The following is a 21,855-nucleotide window of genomic DNA, read 5'->3' on the forward strand; positions in this document are numbered from 1 at the left end:
ATTGCAACAGCCCCCAAGAGGCACCTCAGCCTCTCCCACTGCGGCAAGGAGGGACGAGGTGCAATCCCATCACCCCCAAGCGGATGGGTCCCTTTCTGATTGGCCAAGGGGAGACGTGGCTTTTGGGAATGAGTACAAGTCCCACCCACCGGCAACGGTGTAAAACCAGGGTGTTTTGGGCAAAGTGATACTCCCTGATCCTAATCCATCTGGGTGCAAGAGAGTCCTGGTCGGATTGTTAGAGCCTGTTGCTGCCTTGGTGCCCTCTGAACCAGCACCTTCATCAGGTAGGTGACTGCGGGGTCTCTTCCAGGCTGGCCACCCGTTCAGCCTCTTGGTGCAAGTCCATCTTCCTGGAACTGTCTAAATGACAAGCTGTTAGAAGTGTCTCTGCATGTAAACCAGCCTCAGAGATGCCTAGGAAGGAGAAGAAAATCCTTCATACGTGTCTAAACACACAAAATGTTGAAGATGGCACTAAGGTTTCCTAAGTACAGGAAAGACTGTAAGGGTTCCTTGATGCTGGAGGAGGGACCCAGAGATCTTCTGTCCTGGGAAACTGGGAACTTTCCTCAGCAAAGTTAGGAGATACTTTACCCATACCAAATCCCACAGAGCTTATCCATGCTTTCAGGCTTTCAGTTAAATCAGAAGGTTGATTTGTGTTTCCACTGTTTGGCCACTAAGTCTCTTCCCTGTCCTCTTGGACCCTCCCGGGGTTGGTGCTGCTGGGGGCGTGGGCAGTAATTGTGGGGCGGGTTGTGTCTTTGCTGGGAAGCCTTAGAATGGTTTTGAGTTGAAGGATGAGCACTGCCAAGCTGCAATCTGGGAGGACTCTCCTGAGCCCAGGGAAGCAGAGGTGATTGGGCAAGGTGTTTTGGAGAGCCACACTTGGAGTGGCTGAGGTGGTGGAGAACAGTGGCTAAGCCTCCGTGGAGAGTGGCATCATCAGGTACACGGAATTCCCTAAATTCTTGACCCTGGTTTGGCTATTGGCATGGCAGGCAGTGTTAGCAGAAGCATCTGCTGATGTGCAAACCTTCTCTGCTCTGGCCCTTGGTTAAGGAGAGGCACAGATGAGAGAGGAAAGTCACCAGCAGTAACTGCGATCCACTTGAAATCATGTCCTGTCTCATTCCTTGATTGGGGACCTTCCAAGAGATGCAGGGTGGTCCACACCGAAGAGTTGTTCTTACGAGCAAGGTGGAAGAAACATCACATGCTTTAGCTGGAGGTATCCCCTCTGCAGTTTGGTGTACCACAGTCCCCAGGCTTCTGCACTACCTGGGGTCCCCCATGCCCTTGTTGCCTTGGTGTCTCCCTCTGTAGCCCTGTGAAGACCTGGGCCAGGCATCAGCCATGAAGATCCTGTACCTGCTCTTCCCGTTTTTGCTGCTGTTGGTCCAGGATGCTGCAGGTGAGAGGTGAAGAGAGATGGGGTGAGCTGTGAGCCTTCATCTGTGGAGCTTTCTACTTCCCACAAAGTGACTATGTTAGTTGGAGTGATGCAGGGGTTAGGGGGGATTGAGCAAAAATGTGTTTTCTGAGGGCCCTCCCAAGAGGACAGGCACTAGGAGTGGACAGTGCCCCTAGACACAGTAACCTGACTTCTTCTGAGGGTCAGGCAGGGGTTTGGCTTCAGGCTCCAAACCTGCATCCAGCTGTTATTCTTTGGGTATCTCTGGATGATCTTTTGCCAGGGGGTTGTTGACTTGGTGGCTTGTCTGGGGCACAAAGATGCCCCTTCTCATCTACCAATGTCTCAGCTGAATGTCCCAAAACCTCATTCCACCAAGGCATGACCCTTGCAAGGGCTGGGAAAGGGTCTTTCCATCAGAGGTCACCGAAAGATGGGGTGCATCAAGGACAGGGACATGGGATATGAGGAGTGCCCCGCTTGCCAGCTGTGCTGGTCCAGGCAGTGGTGGACATGGAGCTGGGGAGCCACCAAGGCTCTTCCTCAGCGTCACGCTGGTCCTTCCCAGTGTCTCTGCTTCTGTGCACCCCCTTAAGAGTGAAAGAGTCCTTCTAGGTGAGACACATTGCTATGGAAGGTGTGGCTACTGTCGAGGTTGAATCTGAGCCCATATATTGGCCTGAAATGCATGGGGAGCGTCTTACTCTCTGCATCCATACACTTCTCTCCCAGATCATTATTTTAATTTTTTCTCTGTGCATTATCTTCCATGGCACCAGGAGATGCAGCCAAATGCGCACGACAAGGAGGATTCTGCACTTTAGGGATCTGCCGTTTCCCATATAAGTTCGTGGGAGTTTGTTCAAGATTTAGTCACTGCTGCAAATTGTAAGTTCCGGAAAAATTTTGCCCCTTTTGACATAGTTATACTTGTCTTTCAAGCCAGCGCCTGGTTCACATCTTCATGCATTCATGCTCAGAGGTAAAAGCCATGGAAAGAAGGGAAAGGAGGTTTGCACCTGCCTGCTGTGGGGTCGATGGAGCCCAGTTTCACCCAGGGCCTCCCCACTCTCCTTGATCCCCATGAGGCTTGCCCACTGTCAATACAGAAATCTAAGCTGTGTTTGCCAAATGAGAAGGCTGTCCCTTCGGTAATGTAAGGCACAGTATCCTCCTCCTGATGACTCCACAGCAGCTTGGTGCCAAGGTTATCACCACTACAGAAATCACAGGTCCAAGCCAAGTGAAATGAGTGGAGTTTGCTTCTGCAAGTTTGAGTCTTCTCTCCCTGCACTTGTTTACCATAGGAGAAGAGGTGGGAGGGAGTGGGAAGAAGAGAGAATTAAGTTACAACAGGTGACGTGCTTGTCTGCTTTCTTGAAACAGTATTTGGGGTTGAGAACATGGACTTCCTGAGCAGGATGTCCCCCTCGCTTCTGGCTCCTGGAACCACCTCCTGACGTCCTCTCCCCTCCCTGCCTCTGCCGTCCACACATCGTGTGACAGCAGGAGTGGACGCACTGTTGCTGCTGCGTGATCGTGTGCTGGAGACATCCCGTCACGGGCCTGGTGTCATTGGGGCAGAGGCTGCTTTTCCCGGCTTGAATAAAGACGAGCAGTTTGGCATTGCAGCGGGTGGGCCGTGTGGCCGTTTCCTTGTGACGGAGGCTGTGCCGTGCCTGCTGGCTGTAGGGGTGGTGGTAGGGGATGGTGGCAGGCGAAGCAGCTGGGGTTGCTTGTGGTCACCAGTGCGGCTGTGGCTGGGGATGCTGTGGCTTGGTATGGGGACACAGAGCCTGGCATTGCCTGCTGGGGCAGGGCATTAGCTGTGGGTGTGATGGAGCTGCTCTGGTCCCTCCTGGGGAGAGGGAACCCACTCCCAGTTTCAGAGGTCCAGACTTCTTTCTTTTTCCAGGACCCTACTTCCATGTCAGTCTCTTTTTGTGGTGGGTATCTGTCCTTTCTTGTGATGAGTGCTCAGCCCAAGTGATGATGAGTTCCAGGGAGACACGGCCCTGCTGCTCAATGGGGAAGGCGTCTCCTTGAATGCTCTGCAGGACCTGTCTGTGCCGAAATGCATCAGGACATTGCTCCGACTGGAAGGGTCAGAATGCACATTTGTGTCCGTTCTTTTATCTGTGCACACACTGGAAAGGTACTCCCAATTATTGTCGACTGGGCAAATATGGGACCAGCTGGAGCCCAGGAAGGGACCCTGCAGTGCCTGCAGGTGGTGGCCGGGCTGCCAGCAATGTTGGTGGGAAGTGTTGGGGGTGCTGGGTCACTGCAGCCCCAGCAGCAGCTCCCAGGCTGGGAAGCACAGTCATGTCAGCGCAGAGGTATCCCCAAGTCGCTGGGCTGCATGTTCTCCCCTTTCTCCAACAGCCAAGGGACATTTTCCAATGGAAAGCAGGGTGAAGTTTCTGGCACTTGGATGGGAGACAATCATTCCCATCCTCCAGCAGCGTCCGAGACAGGCTCTCCAGCACATCTGTTGGCTCCCTCCTGGCACAGGGGAGGACTGCGAGGCTGGGAGCAGGATCTGCCTGTCTTCCTCCTTCTTCTCTCCAGCAGGGCTTCTGCTCCCAGTGCTGCTGACTCAGACAGGTAAGGGCCAGGAGCTTAGGAGAAGGTAGCAGATCCTCATCTGTGGAGCGCAGGAGCTTTGTTACGAGTTCTCAGCTCTTGTCCCAGCTGCAGAACCTGCAGCAGGAGCCTTTCCTTAAAGATATTGGGGTGTGGGGGACCCCAGGGGGGATGCCACAGCAACCAGCAAAAATCACATGTGACTCCTGTACCCAAAGTTTTGGCTTCTGCCTTCTTTCATCTGCGTTATATCTTTAGGGAAACCTGATTTTCTTCTGGGCAGCTTCACCGTAGTATCAGATAAATCCTCCATTTTTCCATACACTTAATTGATACTTATGTGACCTGCTGCTCCCTCAGTAGGAGGAGAGCATGGAGGATGGGCTGGAGTTACTAGTATCTGAAAATATCCAGCCCAAAACCTTCTTTTCCTGTTTCTCCCCCCACCACAGAAAAAGATGCCCTGCTTTCCTCTTCCAAGATCACTGAGGTGGGCCCCCAGCCCTGGGTCTTGTGAAATCCTGCCTTGATTAAGGGGCATTTGGTCCTGTGGTTTGCTGGGTGCATCTTGGGACACATGCACACACACATACACTGCATCCCTGTTCATTAGAAACCAGCACCAAACTGCTGCCGTACCACAAAACCAACCTTTTTCTGCTTCTCTTCAAGACCATCTCCCAGTAAAATCCAAGAGCAGTCTTCTGGGCAGGTGGGTGCTCAGCTAAGCATTCAGTAGCTGTCTTCCACCCTTTTTGTGGTTGTTATCTTGCCACTGTGACTTGACATCTTTATGGCATGCAAGTGGAAAAGGCCGAGAGTCCAGGCTCCATTACCACAATCCCCAGCAGGTAACTCCTTGGAGGTGAGTTGACCAGTTCGCTCTTCCAAACACCTTCAGAGGTAGTAGCCAAGTTGTGCATGCAGCACAGGTCCTGCCCATCCAGGAATGCCACTTCTCCTGATGGCGTGAATGGCATCATACACATGGGCTTCACAAGTGATGGCTACATCCATCTTGTATTTCCTCCCCTTGAATGGCTTTAGGAGTAGATGCAGATTCATTACATCACCTGGTTTACAGACCCTAACATTTCTCCTGCTGTTATTTTCACTTCCTCTGAATAGTCACTAGAGAGACAATGTCACGCTTCTCACCTTTCACATGTTGGATACACAGATATCTTGCCCTAGAAGAATACAACTGAATCATAGAACAGTTTGGCTTGGAACAGACCTTTAAAGACCATCTAGTCCAAGCCTCCTGCAATAAGCAGGGACCTCTTCAGCCAGAGCAGGTTGCTCAGAGCCCCATCGAACCTGAGCTTGAATGTTTGCAGGGATGGGGCACCTCCCACCTCTCTGGGTAACCTGTGCCAATGGTTCAGCACCCTCATTGTAAATAATGTCTTCCTTCTATCCGGTCCAAATCTACCCTCTGTTACATCAAAATCGATTACCCCTTGTCCTATATAAGCCTCCTCCTGAAAGGCTGCAATAAGGTCTGCCCAAAGCCTTCTCTTCAGCAGGATGAACAGCTCCAACACTCTCAGCCTTTCCTCACAGCAGAGGGGTTCCAGGCCTCAGATCATTGCTGTGGCCTCCTATGGACTTGGTCCAACAGGTCCAGGTCTGTCCTGTGCTGAGGGCTCCAGAGCTGGACATGGGACTCCCAGGGAGATCTCACAAGAGCGGAGTAGAGGGTCAGAAACCTCTTCCTCACCCTGCTGCCTACTCTACTGGGGAAGGAGTCCAGGGCACGGCTGCCCTTCTGGGCTGTGAGTGCACATTGCTGGCTCATGTCCAGCTTTTCATCCCCCAGTAACCCCATATCCTTCTCGGCAGGGCTGCTCTCCATCCCTTCATCCCCCAGGCTGTTCTGATAGCTGGGGTTGCCCACCCATGTGCAGGACATTGCTCTTGGCCTTCTTGAACCCCATGAGGTCCAGAAGATGTTCTTGCAGTGTCTAGAGGTGGGAGGGTTGTCAATATTCTGTATTCATGTTCTTGCATGTCACGCATGAGCTGATTATGTAATCATGAGAAGAGACAAGGAAGGGCTCCCTTTTTCTCCTGGGACTGGGCTGGTGCTGGTGACTGCACCAACGAGTTACTTTGTCCATCCCAAAGACTTCTCAGCAAGGCACCGCAGCCCGTGTGCCCGCTGTGCAGTGGGGTGTCGCAAGAGGTGTTGCATGAGGGTAACGGTGGGGATTGCAACAGCCCCCACGAGGCACCTCAGCCTCTCCCACTGCGGCAAGGAGGGACGAGGTGCAATCCCATCACCCCCAAGCGGATGGGTCCCTTTCTGATTGGTCAAGGGGAGATGTGGCTTTTGGGAATGAGTGCAAGTCCCACCCACCGGCAACGGTGTAAAACCAGGGTGTTTTGGGCAAAGTGATACTCCCTGATCCTAAGCCATCTGGGTGCAAGAGAGTCCTGGTCGGATTGTTAGAGCCTGTTGCTGCCTTGGTGCCCTCTGAACCAGCACCTTCATCAGGTAGGTGACTGCGGGGTCTCTTCCAGGCTGGCCACCCGTTCAGCCTCTTGGTGCAAATCCTTCTTCCTGAAACTGTCTAAATGACAAGCTGTTAGAAGTGTCTCTGCATGAAAACCAGCCTCTGAGATGCCTAGAAAGCATCATATGTGTCTAAACACCCAAAACATGGAAGATGGGACTAAGGTTTCCTAACTACAGGAGAGACTGGAAAGGTGGCTTGATGCTGGAGGAGGGACCCAGAGATCTTCTGTCCTGGGAAACTGGGAACTTTCCTCAGCAAAGTTAGGAGTTACTTTACCCATAGCAAATCCCACAGAGCTTATCCATGCTTTCAGGCTTTCAGTTAAATCAGAAGGTTGATTTGTGTTTCCACTATTGATCACTAAGTCTCATTCCTGTCCAGTTGGTCCTCCTGAGGTCGGTGCTGCTCGGGGGGTGGCAGTAAGTGTGGGGCTGGGGAGTGTCTTTGCTGAGAAGCCTGGGAAGGGTCTTGAGCTGAAGGATGAGCACTGCCAAGTCAAGCTGGGAGGACTCTCCTGAGCCCAGGGAGCAGAGGTGATTTGGCAGGGTGTTTTGCGGAGCCACACTTGGAGTGGCTGAGGTGGTGGAGAACAGTGGCTAAGCCTCCATGGAGAGTGGCATCATCAGGTACAAGGATTTCCCTAAATTCTTGACCCTGGTTTGGCTATTGGCATGGCAGGCAGTGTTTGCAGAAGCATCTGCTGATGTGCAAACCTTCTCTGCTCTGGACCCTTGGTTAAAGAGAGGCAGAGTTGAAAGAGGAAAGTCATCAGCAGTAATTGTGATCCACTTGAAATCATGTCCTGTCTCATTCCTTGATTGGGGACCTTCCAAGAGATGCAGGGTGGTCCACACCGAAGAGTTGTTCTTACGAGCAAGGTGGAAGAAACATCACGTGTTTTAGCTGAAGGTAGCCCCTCTGTAGTTTGGTATACCACAGTCCCCAGGCTTCTGCACTACCTGGGGTCCCCTATGCCCTTCTTGTCTTGATGTTTCCCTCTGTAGCCCTGTGAAGACCTGGGCCAGGCATCAGCCATGAAGATCCTGTACCTGCTCTTCCCGTTCTTGCTGCTGTTGGTCCAGGGTGCTGCAGGTGAGAGGTGAAGAGGGGAGATGGGGTGATCTGTGAACCTTAATCGGTGACGGTTTCTACTTCCCACAAAGTGACTATGTCAGTTGGAGTGATGCAGAGGTTAGGGGGGATTGAGGAAAAGGTGTTTTCTGAGTGCCCTCCCAAGAGGACAGGCAGTAGGAGTGGACAGAGCCCCTACACGCAGGAGCCTGGCTTCTTCTGTTGGTCAGTAAAGGTTTTGGCTTCAGGCTCCAAACCTGATCCAGCTATTCCTCTTTGGGTACCTCTGGATGATCTTTTGCCCTGTGAAGGGATGGGAGAGAGCCCTTGGGGTTGTTGGCTCGATGGCTTGTCTGGGGCACAAAGCTGCCCCTTCTCATCTACCAGTGTCTCAGCTGAGTGTCCCTGCACTTCATTCCGCCAAGGCATGACCCTTACAAGGGCTGCGCAAGCGCTTTCCATCAGAGGTCACTGAAAGATGGGGTGCATCCAGGACAGGGACGTGGGATGTGAGGAGTGCACAGCTTGCCAGTTCTGCTGGTCCAGGCAGTGGTGAACATGGAGCTGGGGAGCCAGCATGGCTCCTCGTTAACCTCACGCTTGTCCTTCCCAGTGTCTCTCCTTGTGTGCACCCCCTTTAGAGTGAAAGAGTCCTTCTAGGAGAGACACATTGCTGTGCAAGAGGTGGCTACAGATGAGGTTGAAGCTGAGCCCTATCTTGGCCTGAAATGCATGGGCAGCGTCTTCCACTCTGTAGCCACACACTGCTATACCAGATCATCACTTTAACTGCTTTGTGTGTATCCTTCCCCACAGAAATAGGAAATGGAATCCAATGCACACTGAACAGGGGATTCTGCGCTTTTGGCCCCTGCCGCCTTCCTGCAAGACGTATTGGAATATGTTCAAGGTTTCAGGAGTGCTGCAAATGGTAAGTTCCAGATTCCTGGCTGAGGAAAGAATGTCCTCCTTTGTCCACAGAAATACCTCTTAAAGATGTCATTCTAGCCAATGCCTGGGAAACAGCCCTCTACGTTTATGCTCTGTAGGAGAGTTCTGAGAAGAAAGGAAAAAGTCCTTGTGGGTTTGGACCTTCCCTGAGTGGGGCTGAAGGAGCCCAATTTCAGCCAGAGCCTCCCCACTCTCCTTCCATCCCATGAGACTCCTTCATGCTTTACAGAGGGCTCTCCCAAGCCAGCCAAGAGCAAAGCAGTCACTGTCCTTGGACAGCATCGAGGACATGATCCTGGTTTTGCTGCATCTGCATAGACTTGGAGTCAGGGCTGCCAACACTAAGATAACATGAGTCCAAGCTGTCTGCAAGAAGGACTGAACCTCACCTCCGTTGAGCCTGATTCTCTTGCACCAGAGACTTGCTTGTGATGGCAGGAGAGGAGGGAGACAGTGGGAGAAAGAGAAGAGTAATTTACCACAGGTGACGTGCTTGTCTGATTTCTTTGAACAGGTCCTGGCAGTGAGATCATGGACTTCCCGAGCAGGATGTCCCCCTCGTTTCTGACTCCTGGAACCACCTCCTGATGTCCTCTCCCCTCCCTGCCTCTGCCATCCACACATCTCGTGACAGCAGGAGTGGAAGCACTGCTGCTGCTGCGTGCTCGTGTGCTGGAGACTTCCCGTCACGGGCCTGGTGTCGTTGGGCCAGAGGCTGCTTTTCCCGGCTTGAATAAAGACGAGCAGTTTGGCATTGCAGCTGGTGGGCTGTGTGGCCGTTTCCTTGTGACGGAGGCTGTGCCGTGCCTGCTGGCTCTGGGGGTGGTGGTGGGGTTGGTGTCAGGAGAAGTGGCTGGGGGTGTTGGTGGTCACCAGTGTGGCTGTTGCTGGGGATGCTCTTGCCTGTCAGCGTTGTGTGTACACGGAGCCTGGCATTGCCTGCTGGGGCAGGACCTTAGCTGTGGGTGTGATGGAGGTCCTCTGCTCCGCCTGGGGAGCAAGAACCCACTCTCAGTTTCAGAGGTCCAGAGTTCTTTCTTTTTCCAGGACGCTACTTCCATGTCAGTCTCTTTTTGTGGTGAGTATCGGTCCTTTCTTGTGATGAGTGCTCAGCCCAAGTGATGAGGAGTTCCAGGGAGGCACCGCCCTGCTGCTGAATGGGGAAGGCGTCCCCTTGAATGCTCTGCAGGAGCCCAAATGCATCAGGACATTGCTCCGACTGGAAGGGTCAGACTGCACATTTGTGTCCATCGATCTATCTGTGCATACACTGGAAAGACACCCTCAATTATTGTCGACTGGGCAAATATGGGACCAGCTGGAGCCCAGGAAGGGACCCTGCAGTGCCTGCAGGTGGTGGCCGGGCAGCCAGCAATGTTGGTGGGAAGTGTTGGGGGTGCTGGGTCACTGCAGCCCCAGCAGCAGCTCCCAGGCTGGGAAGCACAGTCATGTCAACCCAGGGGTATCCCCATGTCGCTGGGCTGCATGTTCTCCCCTTTCTCCAACAGCCAAGGGACATTTAATTCATACATATGTGACTTGCTGATCCCTGGACAGGAGGAGAGTACAGAGGATGGGCTGGAGTTACTAGTACTTCAAAACTTCCATCCCAAAAGCTCCTTTTCCTGTTTCTCCTCCCACCACATAAAAAGAGGCCCCGATTTCCTCTTCTAAGATCACTGAGGTGGGCCCCCAGCCCTGGGTCATGTACAAATCTGCCTTGCATAAGGGGCACTTGATACTGTGGTTGCTGGACGCATCTTGGGACACATGCACACACACATACACTGCATCCCTGTTCATTAGAAACCAGCACCAAACTGCTGCCATACCACAAAACCAGCATATTCCGGCTTCTCTTCAAGAATATCTCCCAGTAAACTACAAGTGCAGTCTTCTGGGCAGGTGGGTGATCTGCTAAGCATTCAGTAGTCATCTTCCACGCTTTTCGTGGTTGTTATCTTGCCACTGTGAAGTGATATATTTATGGCCCAAAGGCAAGACCCCATTACCAAATTCTCCAACAGGTAACCCCTTGGAGGTGAGTTGACCAGTTCGCTCTTCCAAACAGCTTCAGAGGCAGTAGCCAAGATGGGCATGCAGCACAGCTCGTGCCCATCGAGGAATGCCACTTCTCCTGGTGGCGTGAATGGCATCAAACACATTGGCTTCGCAAGTGATGGCTACATCCATCTTGTATTTCTGCACCTCGGATGGCTTTAGGAGTAGATGCAGATTCATTGGATCATATGATTTACAGACCTTAAGAGGTCTCCTGGTGTTCCTCTCGCTTCATCGGAATAGTCACTAGAGAGGCAATGTCATGCCTCTCACCTTTGACACGTCAGGTGCACAAACATCTTGCCCCAGAAGAAGATCATAGAATCATAGAAGATTTAGGGTTGGAAGGGACCTTTAAATACCATCAAGCACAAACCCCCTGCAATAAGCAGGGACCTCTTCAGCCAGAGCAGGTTGCTCAGAGTCCCATCCAATATGAGTATGAATGTTTGCAGGGATGGGGCACCTCCCACCTCTCTGGGTAACCTGTGCCAATGGTTCAGCACCCTCATTGTAAATAATGTCTTCCTTCTATCCGGTCCAAATCTACCCTCTGTTACATCAAAATCGATTACCCCTTGTCCTATATAAGCCTCCTCCTGAAAGGCTGCAATAAGATCTGCCCAGAATCTTCTCTTCACCAGGATGAACAGCTCCAACACTCTCAGCCTTTCCTCACAGCAGAGGGTCTCCAGGTCTCAGATCTTTGCTGTGACCTCCTCTGGACTTGCTCCAACAGGTCCAGGTCTGTCCTGTGCTGAGGGCTCCAGAGCTGGACACGGGACTCCCAGGGAGATCTCACAAGAGCGGAGTAGAGGGTCAGAAACCTCCTCCTCACCCTGCTGCCTACTCTACTGGGGAAGAAGTCCAGGGCACGGTTGGCCTTCTGGGCTGTGAGTGCACATTGCTGGCTCATGTCCAGCTTTTCATCCCCCAGCACCCTCAAGTCCTTCTCAGCAGGGCTGCTCTCAATTCCTTCATACCCCAGGCTGTTCTTATAGTGGGCGCTGCCCCCATCCATGTGCAGGAACCTGCACTTGGCCTTGTTGAACATCATGAGGTCCAGAAGATGTTCTTGCAGTGTCTAGAGGTGGGAGGGTTGTCAATATTCTGTATTCATGTTCTTGCATGTCACACGTGAGCTGATTATGCAATCAGATGAGAAGAGACAAGGAAGGGCTCCCTTTCGCTCCTGGGACTGGGCTGGTGCTGGTGACTGCACCAACGAGTTACTTTGTCCATCCCAAAGACTTCTCAGCAAGGCACCGCAGCCCGTGTGCCCGCTGTGCAGTGGGGTGTCACAAGAGGTGTTGCATGAGGGTAACGGTGGGGATTGCAACAGCCCCCACGAGGCACCTCGGCCTCTCCCACTGCGGCAAGGAGGGACGGGGTGCAATCCCATCACCCCGAAGCGGATGGGTCCCTTTCTGATTGGCCAAGGGGAGATGTGGCTTTTGGGAATGAGCGCAAGTCCCACCTACTGGCAACAGTGTAAAACCAGGGTGTTTTGGTCAAAGTGATACTCCCTGATCCTAAGCCATCTGGGTGGAAGTGAGTCCTGGTCGGATTGTTAGAGCCTGTTGCTGCCTTGGTGCCCTCTGAACCAGCACCTTCATCAGGTAGGTGACTGCGGGGTCTCTTCCAGGCTGGCCACCCGTTCAGCCTCTTGGTGCAAGTCCATCTTCCTGGAACTGTCTAAATGACAAGCTGTTAGAAGTGTCTCTGCATGTAAACCAGCCTCAGAGATGCCTAGGAAGGAGAAGAAAAGCCCTCATATGTGTCTAAGTGCCCAAAATGTCGAAGATGGGACTAAGGTTTCCTAACTACAGGAAAGACTGTAAGGGTTCCATGATGCTGGAGGAGGAACCCAGGGATCTGCTGTCCTGGGAAACTGGGAACTTTCCTCAGCAAAGTTAGGAGTTACTTTACCCATAGGAAATCCCACAGAGCTTATCTATGCTTTCAGGCTTTCATTTAAATCAGAAGGTTGACTTGTGTTTCCACTGTTTGGCCACTAAGTCTCTTCCCTGTCCTCTTGCTCCTCCTGGGGTTGGTGCTGCTCGGCGGGTGGCAGTAAGTGTGGGGCTGGGGAGTGTCTTTGCTAGGAAGCCTGGGAATGGTTTTGAGCTGAAGGATGAGCACTGCCAAGCTGCAGTCTGGGAGGACTCTCCTGAGCCCAGGGAAGCAGAGGTGATTGGGCAAGGTTTTTAGGACAGCCAGCCTTGGAGTGGCTGAGGTGGTGGAGAACAGTGGCTAAGCCTCCATGGAGAGTGGCATCATCAGGTACAAGGATTTCCCTAAACTGTTGACCCTGGTTTGGCTATTGGCATGGCAGGCAGTGTTAGCAGAAGCATCCACTGATGTGAAACCTTCTCTGCTCTGGCCCTTGGTTAAGTAGAGGCGGAGATGAGAGAGGAAATGCACTAGTCGTAATTCTGGTCTGCTGATTGTGCTGGGAAGTGTATCTTGTGTCACCCCTTCATCCTATTTTTCTTAAAAACCTGCTCATGGGCCAAACACATACTCTGCAAAAGTTCTGAGGACTATAATTTGTTAAAGATATTTTATCTTCATTATAATCTGAGTTTCAGTGGATGTTTGTTTGAGTAAATTGGCAATGACTAGGCCTGAATCCTCCAGTCCGTGTTTTGAGGACAATGTGAGGAAGACCTGTGAAGAAGACAATGAAGTAAACTCCAGGTCATCCAACAAGCTGGTGCTGCCCAAAATGCTCCCAGGATACCTGTGAAGTTGCAATGTTAAGAATCATTATTATCTGTTTTCATTAGGGATTGCACTTCCGAGTTTTGTCTCACCACATGTGGCCAGCCTTGTCCATGTCCTTTCTTTGTTGTCTTGATGTGTCCTCTCTGCAGCCCCGTGAAGATCTAGGATAGGCATCATCCATGAAGATCCTGTACCTGCTCTTCCCGTTCTTGCTGCTGTTGGTCCAGGGAGCTGCAGGTGAGAGGGGAAGAGAGGAGGTGGGGTGAGGTGTGAGCCGCCATCAGTGGGGTCTTCCACGTCCTAGGGAGGGGCCAGATTTGTCAGATATATAGAACATTTGGGAGGGATTTGCTCTGGTGAACAGCTGGGCAACTGAGGAGCCAGTGGACCTCACACTGGTCTTTCCCCACAACATTCCCTACGTGCAGACATGATGCTGCAGAAAAGATATCGTCCTACTGGAGAGGTAGAATGTTGGGTCTGGTGCTCAGTGCACATCGGGAGACTGAGATGCAGCAGCAGCATCAACCCCTCTGGAACCATGCACTTTTTTTACAGTTATCCTATACTGACCTTCTTTGACTTCTTTCACTGTGCAGGATCTACCTTAGCTCCAGTAAATAAGAAACAATGTCTGCGAGAAAAAGGCTACTGTGGATTTCTGAAATGCTCTTTCCCCTATGTCTACAGTGGAAAATGTTCAAGGTTTTTCTACTGCTGCAAAAAGTAAGTTATGGAATTAGAAATGCTAACTTGAAAGCAGAAAGAGTTGCTGTTGTGTTTAAGCACCCAAGACTAACTAACAGCTTAGTGTTATAAACGCTCCAAGGCAGAGAACAGAGGAGGAAAGGAAAGGTGCTTGGACCCGTCATGAGTGGGGCTGAAGGAGCCCAATTTCAGCCAGAGCCTCCCCACTCTCCTTCCATCTCATTAGACCCTTTCAGGCTTTGCGAGGGCTCTCCCAAGCCAGCCAAGAGCAAAGCAGTCACTGTCCTTGGACAACATCGAGGACATGATCCTGGTTTTGCTGAATCTGCATAGACTTGGAGTCAGGGCTGCCAACACTAAGATATCATGGGTCCAAGCTGTCTGCAAGAAGGACTGAAACTCACCTCCATTGAGCCTGATTCTCTTGCACCAGAGACTTGCTTGTGATGGCAGGGGAGGTGGGAGACAGTGGGAGAAAGAGAAAATTAATTTACCACAGGTGACGTGCTTGTTTGCTTTCTTTGAACAGTGTTTGGGGTTGAGAACCTTGACTTCCTGAGCAGGACATCCCCCTCGCTTCCGGCTCCTGGAACCACCTCCTGATGTCCTCTCCCCTCCCTGCCTCTGCCATCCACACATCGTGTGACAGCAGGAGTGGATGCACTGCTGCTGCTGCGTGCTCGTGTGCTGGGGACATCCCGTCACGGGCCTGGTGTCGTTGGGGCAGAGGCTGCTTTTCCCGGCTTGAATAAAGACGAGCAGTTTGGCATTGCAGCGGGTGGGCCGTGTGGCCGTTTCCTTGTGACGGAGGCTGTGCCGTGCCTGCTGGCTCTGGGGGTGGTGGTGGGTTGGTGTCAGGAGAAGTGGCTGGGGGTGCTGGTGGTCACCAGCATGGCTGTGGCTGGGGACGCTCTTGCCTCCAGCGGTGTGTGTACATGGAGGCTGGCATTGCCTGCTGGGGCAGGGCATTAGCTGTGGGTGTGATGGAGCTCCTCTGGTCCCTCCTGGGGAGCGGGAGCCCTGTCCTGGTGCTGTCGGCCTTGGGTGTCCCTTGTCCCCAGCAGCTACGTCTTCATGCACAATGCTGTGCTGGGTGATGTGTCCCGTATCCGTGCATGGCCAGGGCTGCCCACCTTAACCATCCCAGAAGGCCCAGACATGCCAGGACACAGTGGAATGGGATGTCCATCACCCTCATCTTTAATGGGACTGAGCGTTGTGGACCAGTCCCTGTTCAGCTCCCTCCCTGCTGCCAGCCTCACAATACGAACCCCTCTACCAGCCTTACAGCCTATGTCCCAGTCCCATCCCTCCTGGAGGGTTCCGATCCTGCAGACTGCCCATGAGGAGATCTTTACAAGTCTTGGATGGAAGTACATCGATCCCCAAGTGTAAGAAGTTGGGCAGAGAAGGGAAGAGACCGGCATGGCTGAGGCAAGAGATGCTGGTCAAACTAAGGAAGAATAGGGAACTGCACAGGCAGTGGAAGCAGGGACTGGCTTCCTGGGAAGAGTATAGAGAAGCTGCCCGGTTGTGTAGGGATGGGGTCAGGAAGGCCAAGGCACAGCTGGAGCTGAACTTGGCAAGGGATGCGAAAAATAACAAGAAGGGCTTCTACAGGTATGTCAGCCGGAAAAAGATGGTCAAAGAAAGCGTACCCCCGCTCATGAGCGAGACCGGCAAACTGGTAACAGCAGATGAGGAGAAAGCTGAGGTACTCAACAAATTTTTTGCCTCAGTCTTCACTGGCAACCTCTGTCCTCACCCCTCCCGAGTCGATGGATGGCATGAAGGAGACCAGGAGGGTAAAATCCCTCCAGCTGTAAGTGAAGACCAGGTTCAGGACCTCCTGAGGAACGTAAACATACAGAAGTCCATGCGACCTGATGAGATGCATCCCAGAGGCCTGAGGGAACTGGCTGATGTAGTTGCCAAGCCACTCTCCATGATATTTGAAAAGTCCTGGCAGTCAGGGGAAGTCCCCAGTGACTGGAAAAAGGGAAACATTGTGCCCCTTTTCAAAAAGGGTAGAAAGGAAGACCCTGGGAACTACCGACCTGTCAGCCTCGTCTCTGTGCCTGGGAAGATCATGGAACAGATCCTCCTAGAAGATATGCTAAGGCACATGGAGGCCAGGGAGGTGATTCGAGACAGCCAGCATGGCTTCACCAAGGGCAAGTCCTGCCTCACCAACCTAGTGGCTTTCTATGATGGTGTAACAACAAGGGTGGACAAGGGAAACCTATGGATGTCATCTATCTGGATTTTTGTAAAGCCTTTGACACGATCCCCCACAACATCCTTCTCTCTAAATTGGGGAGCCATGGATTTGACGGGTGGACCGTTCGGTGGATAAGGAATTGGTTGGATGGTCGCAGCCAAAGGGTAGTGGTCAACGGCTCAATGTCCAGATGGAGACCAGTGACAAGTGGAGTCCCTCGGGGGTCCATACTGGGACAGGTGTTGTTCAATATATTCATCAATGACATGGACAGCGACATCGAGTGTACCCTCAGCAAGTTTGCAGATGACACCAAGCTGAGTGGTACGGTCGAGACACCAGAAGGACGGGATGCCATCCAGAGGGACCTGGACAAGCTGGAGAGGTGGGCCTGTGTGAACCTCATGAGGTTCAACAAGGCCAAGTGCAAGGTCCTACACCTGGGTCGGGGTAATCCCCACTATCAATACAGGCTGGGGGATGAAAGGATCGAGAGCAGCCCTGCCGAGAGGGACTTGGGAGTACTGATAGACGAAAGGCTGGACATGAGCTGGCAATGTGCGCTGGCAGCCCAGAGGGCCAACCATGTCCTGGGCTGCATCAAGAGAAGCGTGGCCAGCAGGTCGAGAAAGGTGATTCTGCCCCTCTACTCTGCTCTGGTGAGACCTCAGCTGGAGTCCTGCGTTCAGCTCTGGAGCCCTCAGCACAAGAAGGACATGGAACTGTTGGAGCGGGTCCAAAGGAGGGCTACAAAAATGATCCGAGGGCTGGAGCACCTCTCCTATGAGGAGAGGCTGAGAGAGTTGGGCTTGTTCAGCCTGGAGAAGAGAAGGCTGCGGGGAGACCTGATTGCAGCCTTTCAGTACTTAAAGGGAGCCTATAGGAAAGATGGGGACAATCTTTTTAGTAGAGACAGCAGTGACAGGACGAGGGGTAATGGTTTTAAACTAAAACAGGGTAGGTTTAGGCTGGATATAAGGGAGAAATTTTTTAAAATGAGGGTGGTGAGACACTGGAACGGGTTGCCCAGAGAGGTAGTGGAGGCCCCATCCCTGGAAACATTCAAGGCCAGGTTGGACAGGGCTCTGAGCAACCTGATCTAGTTAGTGGTGTCCCTGCTCGCTGTGGGGGGTTGGACTAGATGACCTCTAGGGGTCCCTTCTGACCCAAAACTTTCTATGATTCTATGATTCTGTATCTCCCAGGCTGGCTGTCCAGCTCATCCTCAAGGTGGCCTCTTGAATGGGTCCGATGGACCACAACCTGGAAAAATCCAGAAGTGTAGTCCAGCAGGGAGAAAGCAGGGTGTCTTCTTCTCTCTGCCTGCCTCAGACAAACTCAGGTTGCAACACTGTTCTCCATCATCAGCCAGTGACCTCAACCTTTGTACAAGTGAGACCTCTGCCCTGTATAGTTAAGTACATGTGTGTGTCCACGCACTCATGATTTCGTCAGCAACAAGTGACCCTGACTGTTTTACTGAATCCTTTCCATTCCAAAGACACAGATCACCCTCGGCGCTCCATCCCTGAGTTCCCCACCTTCTGCTTCCCTGCTGGATGTGTAGCCCTTCTCAGAGCCACGGGGCTGATGCCTGCATTTTCTCCCAGGGCATCTCTGCCCTGGTCCTGAAGCTGAAGGTCCCTGCTGGATTCAGAGTAGCGCAGTCTCCTGTGACATAAATTCCTGTGGGAGAGTGGTAGGAATGCGTGGGGATCTGTGCAAGCCCAAGATCTGTGTCCACATTAGCTAAGGTCTTTCCTCACATCCACCAGCAGCTCCCACCTTGTTGTCCAGGTCCTGTATCAGCACATCAGGTTCCCACCAGCTTTCCAGGATTGTTACCTCCACATTTATTCATGTCTCATTTAACTAAACGTTTAGCAGTCACCATGAACACCCTTTATCTCAGCAGTATGAAGCTGTTCCACTATCCCATGGGCCCCTTTGCCAAGAACACCTTGAACAAGACTGATGGTGTTGTGTAAAGTCAACCCATGATTTTCATATATTAGAGAGAGAGGAGAAACAGAAAGAAAAGGAGAAAGATCAATGGATAAATGATATTTTGTGTTACCCATGATGCGACATGACTTACATGGAAGCAGTGAAGTGGAGAAGTTGATATATATGTGCATTTGAACGAATGAGCTCATAAATGCATGCAACTATCAATGTTATTTCCAAAACATCTGGTGAAACTTCAAATAAAAGCAGAGATAAAGCCCTTCTTATAATTTTGATAAGTAAGGAGGTTTATAGTACTTCTCATGTTCTTGCACATCCCATTATAGCTGATTATTTTGTCAGATTGGAGGAGGCAAGGAGGGAAAACTTATCTGTGTTTTTAGACTCATTGCTGCTGTCTGTACCAGGCAAAGTATGGGCAGTTCACGCCAAGCCACCACAGCCTGCGTGCCCACTGTGCAGCAGGGTGTCGTAAGACGTGTTGCATGAGGATAACGGTGAAGATTGCAACAGCCCCAAGGATGTACCTCAGCCTCTCCCATTGCCACAGGGAGGGACGAGGTGCAATCCCACTGCCCCAAGACCAATGGGTCACTTTCTGATTGGCCAAGGGGAGAACTGGCCATGGGAGTAAGCATGCCTAACCCACCAGCAGTTGTATAAAACCATGGTGTTTTGGGCAAAGTGCTATTCCCTGACCCCAAGGGCATCTGGACACAAGTGATTCCTGGTGTGTTTGTTGCTGCCTGAAGACCAAGACCTTCCCTCATCAGGCAAGTAACTATGGGGTCTCTTTCAGGCTGGCCACCCATTCAGTCTCTCTGTTCAAGTCCCACCATAGTGGAACCATCTAAATGGCAAACTGTTGAATACATCTGTTCACATAATGACATAATCTGAACTTGCTAGGGAAAAAACAAAATTGAAAATATTAATTCCTTCCCATTAGTGCTTGGAATCTGCTGAAGCTGGATCCAAGGTTTTCCTAGCACAGGAGAAGTTGGAAGGTTTCTGGGGTGTTTGAAGAGGGACACTAGGGTCTTGTATTCTGGGGAAATGGGAACTCTACGCCTTAAAGGGAGGAGCCACTTTACATGCAGCAGTACAGAGATTTTCCATTCTTTCAGCCTTAACTTGAAAGGTCATGTTTTCCTGATCTCCTTGGCCACTGAAACACTTCTCTCCCCTCTTACTCCCAGCCGGGGAGATGCTGCACAAAATCATTCCGTGACCATAGTTTCAGTATTGCTTTTGTAGTCAGCATTGGCACAAGCATCTCCAAAGTGTGCAAACCTTCTCTACTTTGGCCTTTGGTAAGCAGATGCAGAAGCAACAGAGCACAGACACTAGGCAAAACCCTTATCTGATGAGCATAGTTGAAAGCATACCTAGTCTATCCCTTTGATTCTGTCTCCCTAGAAACATATTTAGGTCTGTTTTAGAGATCAATGTGTCATGTGTAAGGTGCTTCCAAAGGTAACTTTTCTGACTGCATTCTCTAAACAGCACCAGCTGCTTCTTTACTTAAAACAGTATTAGTCACCAGACATAAGACCTGCAGTCTGTGCTTGGGAGAAAGCATAAGGAAGATAATTGAATATATATTTAGGTACTGCCTTGCTTGAAACGTCCTGAACCATTTGCAGCCTATTCAAGAAGTTGCATAGGTAGCCATTGTTCTTGTAATTAGGCTATGGACACCACCATCTTGTTTTGTTCAGGACAACATATCTGCAGTTTGGCACACCACTGTGCCCAGGCTTCTGCACTACCTGGGGTCCCCCATGCTCTTGTTGCCTTGGTGTCTCCCCTCTGCAGCCCCGTGAAGACCTGGGCCAAGCGTCAGTCATGCGGATCCTGTACCTGCTCTTCCCCTTCTTGCTGCTGTTGGTCCAGGGTGCAGAAGGTGAGAGGGCAAGAGGGGAGATGGGGTGAGCTGTGAACCCCCATCAATGGGGTCTTCCATGTCCCAGGATGTGACCATACTTTTTAGAGATGCTTAAAGGAGGGAATGATTTTGTGGCTTTCCTCCAACATAAAAAGTCATGTAATGGGACATACCAAAAGGTGCTCTCACAGTGCCCCTTCCTCTGAGATCACAGGGGCTGGTGTGGAGACAGACATCCAGGTACAAGAGCTTGGCTCCTTTTGTGGGTTAGGGAGGGACTGAACTCTGGGCTCCACCCTGAGCATTTAGCTGCTTCTCTGGGGGGATGTCTCCTGATGAGATACCACTTCAGTCACTGAAGTCTCAGCCTTTGCAGCCTACCCTGCTCACCCAAAAAATGGATGGGGAATTATGTTCTCTAACCATAGATACTGAGGACCTTTTAAGGACACCTAGATCTGTGTGATTCTGAGATACCAAAGCCCTCTGCCTTAGGCTAGATAAGCTAGCCAAGGCTTTGTGCAAGAGCTGCTCCTTCTGCAGGAGGATGGAGGATGGAAAATAACCCTTTGTACCACAAACGGCCTGTTCCTCAGGGCTCTAGCTGATAGTCCTTCTAGGTAGTTAACTTGGTATTGAAGGTGCAGTTATGGTCATCTTAATACTTGGCCTACAACGTGGGTTGAAATCCTACTGGAGTGCCAGCCCTTCTGGAATTACAGAATATTCTCCCAAATCACCTTTTTCTTTCAATTGCTTCTCTGTACAGGTGCATCTCTGGCTCCAGGAAATGAAGATGAATGTAAGCGAGAAGGGGGGTTCTGTGGTTTTTTGACATGCTATCACCCTGATCACATCTTTGGAAGGTGTTCCGTCTTCATGGTTTGCTGCAAAAGGTAAATTCTAACATCCGACATTCAGGAACAAGCCCTCTGCTTTCTTGGCTCAGATAGATCTGCTGTTCTCTTTACAACCACCCTGCTGGGTAACACTCTCCTACAGTCACGCTGAGAGGCAAAGCCCAGCGAAGGACTGTTAAAGTCCCTTGGTAAAGCTGCTTGAATCTGCCCTGTGTGGAGCTGAAGAAGCCCGAATTCAGGCAGCATCTTCCCAGTCCCCCTCAGCCCCATGAGACCAGTCTGGGGGTTTTCATGAAGACTTTCCCATGCTGTTGGAAAGTGAAGTTTGATCTTTGTACAGTGTGGGGCACAGGACCACGTCCTTGAGGTTTCTGAGGAGCCTTGTATTCAAGGCTGTAACAACTAAGGAAAGCACAGGCCCAAGTCATTTGCAGTAAGGACTAGAGTTCATCTAATTAGGCATTGTCCAGTAATTCCTTACAGGTCCTTATAACAGAAGAAGTGTCAGAGAGGCTGGAAGAAGACATAGCAGGAACATAAGAAATAAATATCTCTGACAACATTTGTGCTTTGCTTGTGCAGGAAATGGTGATTAATCCCTGGACTTTCCAAGTAGGACATTCCCCTTGCTTCTGCCTCCAGGAACCATCTCCTGACATCTTCCCCGCCCCTGCCTCTGCCATCCCCACATCGTATGACAGCAGGAGTGGAAGCACTGCTGCTACTGGGTGGTTGTGGGCTGGAGACATCCCATTATGGGCCTGCTTGAATAAATATATGTAGTTTCACACAGTCACAGAATCACTGCCTGGTTGAGGCTGGAAGGGACCTCTAGAGGTCATCTGGTCCTACTCCCCCTGCTCAAGACGGCCATC

General features: G+C 51.4%; 2 protein-coding genes across 2 annotated transcripts; both read left to right on the forward strand.

Moving 5' to 3' along the window:
- The first annotated feature begins 13,514 nt into the window (after positions 1-13,514).
- LOC142364943 (antimicrobial peptide THP1-like) lies at positions 13,515-14,376 on the forward strand. Its single transcript, XM_075445231.1, has 3 exons — positions 13,515-13,572; positions 13,935-14,061; positions 14,280-14,376. The coding sequence occupies exons 1-3, from the start codon at positions 13,515-13,517 to the stop codon at positions 14,374-14,376; spliced, it is 282 nt and encodes a 93-aa protein (XP_075301346.1).
- Positions 14,377-18,937: 4,561 nt separating this feature from the next.
- Positions 18,938-21,539, forward strand: LOC142358865 (antimicrobial peptide THP1-like). Its single transcript, XM_075411162.1, has 4 exons — positions 18,938-19,005; positions 20,051-20,138; positions 20,890-21,016; positions 21,451-21,539. The coding sequence occupies exons 2-4, from the start codon at positions 20,081-20,083 to the stop codon at positions 21,518-21,520; spliced, it is 255 nt and encodes an 84-aa protein (XP_075267277.1). The 5' UTR covers positions 18,938-19,005; positions 20,051-20,080; the 3' UTR covers positions 21,521-21,539.
- Positions 21,540-21,855: the final 316 nt, after the last annotated feature.

Source organism: Opisthocomus hoazin, chromosome 2 (assembly GCF_030867145.1).
Source record: "Opisthocomus hoazin isolate bOpiHoa1 chromosome 2, bOpiHoa1.hap1, whole genome shotgun sequence".
NCBI lineage: Eukaryota > Metazoa > Chordata > Aves > Opisthocomiformes > Opisthocomidae > Opisthocomus > Opisthocomus hoazin.

Coding starts and splice junctions, on each gene's coding strand:
- LOC142364943 (XM_075445231.1), top strand. CDS start 13,515: ATGAAGATCCTGTACCTGCTCTTCCCGTTCTTGCTGCTGTTGGTCCAG. Junction 13,573..13,934: donor GTTGGTCCAGGGAGCTGCAG/GTGAGAGGGGAA, acceptor TTCACTGTGCAG/GATCTACCTTAGCTCCAGTA. Junction 14,062..14,279: donor TTTTTCTACTGCTGCAAAAA/GTAAGTTATGGA, acceptor AGACCCTTTCAG/GCTTTGCGAGGGCTCTCCCA.
- LOC142358865 (XM_075411162.1), top strand. CDS start 20,081: ATGCGGATCCTGTACCTGCTCTTCCCCTTCTTGCTGCTGTTGGTCCAG. Junction 20,139..20,889: donor GTTGGTCCAGGGTGCAGAAG/GTGAGAGGGCAA, acceptor TTCTCTGTACAG/GTGCATCTCTGGCTCCAGGA. Junction 21,017..21,450: donor TTCATGGTTTGCTGCAAAAG/GTAAATTCTAAC, acceptor GGCATTGTCCAG/TAATTCCTTACAGGTCCTTA.